At 42.2% G+C, this 9,423-nt stretch overlaps 1 protein-coding gene across 2 annotated transcripts; it reads left to right on the top strand.

Moving 5' to 3' along the window:
* Positions 1 to 3,228: 3,228 nt before the first annotated feature.
* CCL23 (C-C motif chemokine ligand 23) lies at positions 3,229 to 8,550 on the top strand. 2 transcript variants are annotated; one of them, XM_055258015.2, is made up of 4 exons: positions 3,229 to 3,379; positions 7,212 to 7,271; positions 7,747 to 7,861; positions 8,300 to 8,550. In XM_055258015.2, the coding sequence occupies exons 1-4, from the start codon at positions 3,304 to 3,306 to the stop codon at positions 8,409 to 8,411; spliced, it is 363 nt and encodes a 120-aa protein (XP_055113990.2). In that variant the 5' UTR covers positions 3,229 to 3,303; the 3' UTR covers positions 8,412 to 8,550. The 2 variants fall into 2 exon arrangements, with proteins under 2 accessions (XP_055113990.2, XP_055113989.2); XM_055258014.2 differs by having other exon boundaries at positions 7,696 to 7,861.
* Positions 8,551 to 9,423: the final 873 nt, after the last annotated feature.

Below are 9,423 nucleotides of genomic sequence, written 5' to 3'. Positions count from 1 at the left end.
ACACAATAATAGTGGAAGACTTAAACACCTCACTGTCAATATTAGACAGATCAACTTGACAGAAAATTAATAAGGATATGCAGGACTTGAACTCAGCTCTGGGCCAAGTGGACCTAATAGATATCTACAGAACTCTCCACCCCGACAGAATATACATTCTTCTCAGCACCACACAGCACTTACTCTAAAATAGAACACATAATTGGAAGTAAAACACTCCTCAGCAAATGCAAAAGAACAGAAATAATAATAAACAGTCTCTCAGACCACAGTGCAATCAAATTAGTACTCAGGATTAAGAAACTCACTCAAAACTGCACAACTACATGGAAACTGAACAACCTGCTCCTGAATGACTACTGGGAAAATAACAAAATTGAGGCAGAAATAAAGATGTTCTTTGAAACCAATGGGAACAAAGACACAAGGTACCAGAATCTCTGGGACACAGCTAAAGTAGTGTTTAGAAGGAAATTTATAGCACTAAATGTCCACATCAGAAAGTGGGAAAGATCTAAAATTGACATCTTAACATCACAGTTAAAAGAACTAGAGAAGCAAGAGCAAACAAATTCAAAAGCTAGCAGAAGACAAGAAATAACTAAGATCAGAGCAGAACTGAAGGAGATAGAGACACAAAAAACCCTGCAAAAAATCAATGAATCCAGGTGCTGTTTTTTTTAGAAGATTAACAAAATAGATAGACCGCTAGCCAGACTAATAAAGAAGAAAAGAGAGAAGAATCAAATAGACGCAATAAAAAATGATAAAGGGGATATCACCACTGATTTCACGGAAATACAAACTGCCATCAGAGAATACGATAAACACCTCTATGCAAATAAACCAGAAAACCTAGAAGAAATGGATGAATTCCTAGACACATACACCCTCCGAAGACTAAATCAAGAAGAAGTTGAAGCCCTGAATAGACCAATAGCAAGTTCTGAAATTGAGGCAGTAATTGATAGCCTACCAACCAAAAAAAGCACAGGACCAGAAAGATTCACAGCCGAATTCTGCCAGAGGTACAAAGAGGAGCTGGTACCATTCCTTCTGAATTTATTCTAATCAATGGAAAAAGAGGGACTCCTCCCTAACTCATTTTATGAGGCCAGCATCATCCTGATACCAAAACCTGGCAGAGACACAACAACAACAAAAAAGGAAATTTCAGGCCAATATCCCTGATGAACATCAATGCAAAAATCCTCAATAAAATACTGGCAAATCGAATCCAGCAGCACATTAAAAAGCTTATCCATGGCTTCATCCCTGGGATGCAAGGCTGATTCAACATATGCAAGTCAATAAATGTAATCTATCACATAAACAGAACCAACGACAAAAACCACATGATTATCTCAATAGATGCAGAAAAGGTCTTCGATAAAATTCAACAACACTTCATGCTAAAAACACTCAATAAACTAGCACTGATGGAACATATCTCAAAATCATAAGAGCTATTTATGACAAACCCACAGCCAAAATCATACTGAATGGGCAAAAGCTGAAAGCATTCCCTGTCAAGAAATGACAATATGTTGTGTAATCAACATACTGATTGGTGAATATTGTGAAATCTATTCCTTATTTTCTTTCACTAAAAAAATGCATCTAATACTGTGTCAGACACCTCTGTACACCACTTCCATTCTATCAGCTTCATCTCTGACTCTAGCCACCACTACAGCAGCCAGTTGCACCCAGGCTCTGCCCAGCTCAATATGGTATAATCTGACAGCACCTCACCTTGTCCATCATGCACATCCCTCTTTTCCTGCACCGGGGATTCTCTGATGCTGAGGTATAAGAAGCACATAAGGATCTGCTCAATACTCAGGCACGTACAACCTGGAAGTCTGGACAACTACTTCCTACCGCACCTGAGTTTATGTCAATGAAGTAACTTTTGGAAAGCCTTAGGGATGAGAGCTGGTTGCCATGGGAGCCAGCCATGAGAGGATTGGAACTTTCAGCCTCTACCCCCAAACTCCAGGGAGCGGAGAGAGGCTGGAGATTGATCTGATCACTAATGGTTAATGATTTAATCAATCATGCTTTTGTAATAAATCTTCCATAAAAACCTAAGAGAATAGGGTCTAGAGAGTTTCCAGGTTGGTGAACTTGGAACAGTGTTCAGTGGAGGCACTGAGAGGATGGCACACCTGGAGAGGACACAGAAGCTCCAAACCCACTCCCCATGCCTTGCCCTATGCATTTCACTGACCTGGCCGTTCCTGAGTTGTATGCTTTATAATATAACCCTGTAAGTAAGCTGTTCTTCTGAGTTATGAGAGCTATTTTAGTAATTATGGAATCTGAGGAGGGGGTCTTGGGAAAGTCTGATGTGTAGCCAAGTCAAACAGAAGTTGTGGGTAACCTGGGGACCCACTATTTGAGATTGGCATCTGAAGTGTTGCCAGTCTCATGGGACTGAGCCCTTAACCTGTGTGGTCTATGCTAACACCAGGTAATCGCAGAAGTGAAGCACTGAGAATAGTAGTAGAGAATAAATGGGAGTTTTCTTTTGAAGGAATAATAAGATTCTGGCTCTATTTTTGGAAGTAGGGCCAAAAATACTTACTAATGAATTAGATATGGGGTATGAGATAAAGAGAGGAGTCAAGGATATCTCCAGACACTGGACGAGGAATATTCCTTTCCAGAGACTAAGCGCAGGGCTGAGAAGGAATGCGGGCTACCCCCACAAGGGGACATTCTAGCTCCCATGTGCTCATCCTTGCCCTACACTCTCCCCATTATATTCTAGAGTAGCTCAGCTTATGCTAGACAGTCATGCTGTGCAAGTACACATCATGGGCTGTACATCACGGGATGTCGTATGAGCTGTGTTTACCGGCGGAGATCACAGCTCTACAAGTTGAAGTGTTCTCTCTGGTGGTCCCCATGTGTACAGGCTATTTGAGCATCTGAAGGTGGTTAGCTCCTGAGGAAAAAAAAACTCCACTGTTTAGAGGATGAATGAATCTCCCAGAGGGAAGGATCCCTCATAAAGTATTTGCTCTCTCTGCCTGTACTTATTGGGACAACTCGGGAAGTCCATAAGGACAGCCCAAGTCATCTTTGTCGTCTACTTCCTGTTGCATTCTCAGCCTTGTTTCCTTTTTAGAAAGAGCCTGTTAACTATCGTAAGTCAAAAAACAGCATTCTGACCTCTGTCCTGTAACTTCCTCATCCTCCTCTTCTTATAAATACAAGGGCAGAACTGGCATCCAGGGGAGCCAGGAAGCAGTGAGACCAGGAGTCCTCTGCCAGCCCTGCCTGCCTACCAGGAGGATGAAGGTCTCCGTGGCTTCCCTCTCCTGCTTCATGTTTGTTACTGCCCTTGGATCCCGGGTCCAGGTCACAAATGGTGAGTCCAGTGAGCTTTCTCCCAGATGACCAGGTTCATGGTAACTCAAGCTCTGCGGCAGAGACACGTTGCCCTCCTGTAACTACTCTCCAGCCCAGACATGGTCATGGTACTCATTTAAAAGCAGGGCCAGAGTATAGACCTGGTTCTGTCTGCAGGCTTTGGACCCTGGGAGGGGAATATACACATATGGCTGGTCCAGTGTAGGGCCAATTATTTCCCTTTTCACAGCAAAAATTATTTGATACCTTCCCTTAGCAGACATAAGACTATTAAGTGCTAGATTAAAAGAAGTGTAGTAAAATTACAAATTTGTAGAAAGAAGCATAGAATTGTATGATGCTAAAACTGTTACATACCATCTAGTAGTATCTATAATATCATTTTGGAGAACAAATGGAACCAGCCACACAAATGACTCAACCAAGGTCACCTAACCATCATGTTTTTTTGTTTAACAAATGCACTTCTACTACTTCCTATGTACAGGGCAGGCACTGTTCTAAGTGTCTTACAGATATTAACACATCAATTTCACCTAACAACCCTGTGGGATATGCATTAGATTTAAAAAAATGCAAATTTGTTACTTTTGTAGGGAAAAAACAAAACATCAATTTTTATATAGTTTTTCATATTATTATTATTGACATTTTACAAATGAGAAAACTGAGGCACAGAACCTTAGATTACTTGGTAGATCACACAACTATTAAGTGGTGGAATTAAAATATGAGCTAATTAGGAAGTAGTTATGGAAAGACAAGGCCATTTAAGATCCTTTTTTTTACCTTACCCAAACCATATTGAGCATATTAAAATATACCCACATGTCTCATTACATGTAATTCATTTAATGTAACCATATAAGAAATAAGTTGAAAACACTGGAAAGCAATTAGGGGACTAATTTGGCAGCTGAATCGTTATTGCCAAGTCTTTATGTTTCAAAATGTTAAGCAAATATCAACTTTAAAGCCAGCTTTGAAATTATTAATAGTATATTTAATATAATTGTTAAATTATATTAAAAGATATTTAATATAGTCATTAAATTATATTAAAAGTATATTTATTTTTTAAATATATTACAAGTATACTTATATATTATATTAAAACACACATGCACATGTATGTTTATTGCAGCACTAATCACAATAGCAAAGACTTGAAACCAACCCAAATGCCCATCAATGATAGACTGGATAAAGAAAATGTGACACATATACACCACGGAATACTATGCAGCCATAAAAAGAAATGAGTTCATGTCCTTTGCAGGGACATGGATAAAGCCAGAAACCATCATCCTCAGCAAACTAACACAGGAACAGAAAGCCAAACACCACATGTTCTCACTCGTAAGTGGGAGTTGAACACTGAGAATGCATGGACACAGGGAGGGGAACATCACACACTGGGGCCTGTTGGGGGGTGGAGGGTAAAAGGAGGGAGAGCATTAGGACAAATACCTAAATACCTGGTGCATGCGGAAGCCCTAGATGACGGGTGGATAGGTGCAGCAAACCACCATGGCACATGTATACCTATGTAACGAACCTGCATGTTCAGCACGGGTATCCCAGAACTTAAAGTAAAATAAAATTATATTTAATTTAATTAAAAAAAGAAAAAGTATATTTAATAGTTATCACATTTAAAATACATTTAATGTAGTTATTAAATTATATTAAAAGTAAATATTTATTTTATTTTATTTTGAGATGGAGTCTCATTCTGTGGCCTGGGCTGGAGTACAGTGGCACAATCTTGGCTCACTGCAACCTCTACCTCCCAGGTTCAAACAATTCTCCTGCCTCAGCCTCCCTAGTAGCTGGGATTACAGGCACGTGCCACCATGCCTAGCTAATTTTTGTATTTTTTTTTTTTTTAGTAGAGACAGGGTTTCAACATGTTAGCCAGGCTGGTCTCAAACTCCTAACCTCAAGTGATCCTCCCACCTTGGCCTCCCAAAGTGCTGGGATTACAGGCTGAGCCACCGCACCCGGCCAAATTTTAAGGCTAGCTTTATTCTGTGATATAGTCAATTGTGGAAATAAACTAACTTTAAGGATTAAAATTAAAAAGAAAGGAAAAACATTTAAAGCTTAGTTTCATTTGCCTAACAAGCATAAGTCACCTCCACAATCTCATTTCCAAAGCACTTGGCACTAGATGAATTTTGGAATGCAGAACTTCCCAGGTTTTCAAAAGTTAATATGATATGATGCAGCAATTCTATTTCTGGGTATATATCCAAAATAATTCAAAGCAGGTACATGAAGAGATTTTTGTACACCCATATTCATAGCAGCATTATTGATGATGATAACCAAAAAGTAGAAGCAAACTAAGTGCCCATCAAAAGATTAGTAGATAAACAAAGTGTGGTTCATACATACAATGGAATCTATGTGGCCTCAAAAAGTAAGGAGATTCCCTTGAATGTTGAAGTAAGAAAAAATAAAAATTTAAGTAAGGAGATTCTGACACATGCTACAACATGGATAAACATCAAGGACATTATGCTAAGTGAAATAAACCAGTCACAAAAGGACAAATAGTGTATGATTCCACTCACATGAGGTACTTAGAGTAGTCAAATCCACAGAGACATGACACATAGTGGTTGTCAGGGATTAAGGGGAGGAAGAATGGGGAGTTGTTGTTTAATGAATACAGAGTTTCAGTTTCACAAAATGAATGAACGGCTGTGAAAATTGCATAGTTATTTGAATGTATTTGATGCTATTGAACTGTATACTTAAAATAGTTCAAATGGCAAATTATATATATATATATATAAAAAACCACGATTTAAAAATGATTTAGTAAAAAACTTAAACATGTATTGATGGTACTTATCCCTGATGAGGCCTGGGAACAGTATTTTAATCAAACACAGCAATCTCCTGTAACAAACACATGAATATTTCTTTTTTTTTTTTTTTTTATTATAGTTTAGGTTGTAGGGTACATGTGCACAATGTGCAGGTTTGTTACATATGTATCCATGTGCCATGTTGATTTCCTGCACCCATTAACTCGTCATTTAGCATTAGGTATATCTCCTAATGCTGTCCCTCCCCCCTCCCCCAACCCCACAACAGTCCCCGGAGTGTGATGTTCCCCTTCCTGTGTCCATGAGTTCTCATTGTTCAATTCCCACCTATGAGTGAGAACATGCGGTGTTTGGTTTTTTGTCCTTGCGATAGTTTACTGAGAATGATGTTTTCCAGTTTCATCCTTGTCCCTACAAAGGATATGAACTCATCCTTTTTTACGGCTGCATAGTATTCCATGGTGTATATGTGCCACATTTTCTTAATCCAGTCTATCGTTGTTGGACATTTCGGTTGGTTCCAACTCTTTGCTATTGCAAACACATGAATATTTCTACTAACTGGGATGAAAAATGACCATAATAGCTTCACTTCACTTAAAGGGATACTCTGCCACCATATGTGCTGATGAACACCTCTCTGTTTCCAGAGCCCTGTGGATTCCAGAAATGTGTAGAGAGACTTGCAGACTGTGTCACATCATGTAGGCATTCCATTAACTGAACCATGTTAGATTTTGAGGTTGCTTTTAGTATTTCAGAGTCAACACAATGTTTTCATGTCTACATTTTCAAAAGTACTCTGAAAAATCTTAGGGCCCTAAAGGAATAAATGGTCCAGGAGGCAGGCCTAGAACCCAGACAGGTGGTGGTGGTCCACCTTCAGAGCCTCTCTGCCTCAGCAGGAGGATGAGCAATGGGGTGGGTGGAGATGCTGAAACAATGCTGCCGCCCAGTGATTTCCTTCCCTGTCCTGTCTGTTTCTTCCAGATGCAGAGACAGAGTTAATGATGCCAAAGCTTCCACTGGAAAATCCAGTAGTTCTGGACAGTAAGTGATCAGATACGGCATATATTTAAAAGCAGCCAGCAGGTGCAGGTCTGCACTATGGGATCCATTGTCCCTGTTTACAGAATGGGAGGAGAATGAGAGCGTCCTGAGGGTGGTGAACATCCCCAAGGAAGATCAGGATGGGCTATGGGAACCCCCTCCATAGATGCCTTCTCTGTTGCCCTCTGGCTGCCCCAAGAGTCTGCTCCTTTGGGGGAGAAGGTGCTCTCTGATGCCTGCAGGTGTCTGCAGATGCCTTCCCCTTCTGGGGGAAATGCTCTTGGTCCTGCTGTGGCCCACCCTGAGTGCCCTCAGACACACAGCTCAACTCTGGTGAGGGTCTGAAGCAGGGAGATGCCAGCAAGTGCTGGCCACAGAGAAGGAAACATCTCTTCTGAGCCATGTGCCTTCTCACCCTCCACAGTGCTCTGGAGGAGAAAGATTGGTCCTCAAACGACCCTTTCTCTTGCTGCAGGATTTCACACTACTAGTGCTGACTGCTGCATCTCCTTCACCCAACGAAGCATACCGTGTTCACGCCTGAAGAGTTACTTTGAAACGAACAGTGAGTGCTCCAAGCCGGGTGTCATGTAAGTGCCAAGCTCACCAAACATGTGTTGAGGGAGAATGACTCTGTAGCATCTTGCAGGGAGGACCTGATAGACAGGTGTCCATCAGGGCCCACCCTCCGGATCCTGCCAGGTATGAGGGAGCTGTGTCCTTATGAGGATCCTGCAGGGCATCAGGGATGAGACACTCCCAGGGGAAAAATGGTGGGGAAGGAAGAAGAAAGCAGGCACAAGTCTGCCCAAGGATGCTCCCATGAGTCACTAGGGAGTCCCACAGGCTGAGGGGGATCTCAAGAGGACACTGGCCCTGAGCTGTCATCAGCAGAGAATGAAAAAAAAAGAAAAAAAAAACTGGCTATATTGACTGGGAAATATCTGAGGGGCAGAGAGGATGGGGTCCCCTGTCCCCATGTGCTGGACACACCTCAGTTTGCAACCTTTCTCCTCCTTGTTCCCTAGCTTCCTCACCAAGAAGGGGCGACGTTTCTGTGCCAACCCCAGTGATAAGCAAGTTCAGGTTTGCATGAGAGTGCTGAAGCTGGACACACGGATCAAGACCAGGAAGAATTGAACTTGTCAAGGTGAAGTGACACAAGTTGCCAGCCACCAACTTTCTTGCCTCAACTACCTTCCTGAATTATTTTTTTAAGAAGCATTTATTCTTGTGTTCTGGATTTAGAGCAGTTCATCTAATAAAGAGTTTCTCACTTTTTTTGTGAGATAGCGTCTCTGTCACCCAGGCTGGAGTGCACTGGTACATCTTGGCTCACTGCAGCCTAATCTCCTGGGCTCAAGTAACCCACCTACCTCAGCCCCACAAGTAGCTGTGAAACAGGATGTTAGGACAGAGGAAAGACACATACAAGGTGGGGAAGCTTGACAGCAACGTAGGTTTATTGGACAGAGAAACCTGTGGAGGGGGAGCACCAGCGAGTGCTGGAGCCCCTGTCCTGCGTACAGACTGGGGCAATTATAGGTCTGGACAGGGGAGGTGGGGCAGTGTGGCTGGCTGCCTGGCAGGATGTAATAAGGGAGGCATTTCCTGCAGTCAGGCAGTGTGGCCTGGGATCTGCTTGGCAAAATGCTTTTCATGGCCTGAGCCCCCATGGAAGTTTCCTCCCTGATCAGGGTGTACAAAATGGCAGGGGTTTACTTGATGGCATCACTTGGGCTAACACAGGAGAATTCTCTGACTCTCTCACAGGACTTGTGACAGGGGTGTGGCACATTTGCAAGGCTGCTGCACATTCAAATCCCCTATGGGAGGGGGAACATGCAGACAGGCAGGTGCAGGAGCCAGGGTGAGAGCTTTTGGGCTCCATCCCCATGGTAGCACCTAGGAGTGTGTTACAATTAATGCTCTTTAGCAGCTGCTTTTCGTGGATGGCTATTCCACTCAGTGGAGAGTCAGGGTGACAGCCTTTTATATTCTGCTCTCTTGGTATCCATCTTTGTCTGGCATCTAGGAAGAATCAGGTCACATCAACTTGAAGGATGGTGAAGGTGGGGATTTTACTGAGTGATGGAGTTGGCTCTCAGAGGAATAGATGCAGGGCTGGAAAGGGGATGGAGTGGGAAGATGA

The sequence above is a fragment of the Symphalangus syndactylus genome, chromosome 20, assembly GCF_028878055.3.
Source record: "Symphalangus syndactylus isolate Jambi chromosome 20, NHGRI_mSymSyn1-v2.1_pri, whole genome shotgun sequence".
Classification (NCBI taxonomy): domain Eukaryota; kingdom Metazoa; phylum Chordata; class Mammalia; order Primates; family Hylobatidae; genus Symphalangus; species Symphalangus syndactylus.
Note: the sequence above shows the minus strand (reverse complement) of the source record. Positions and strands in the feature narration are given on the sequence as shown.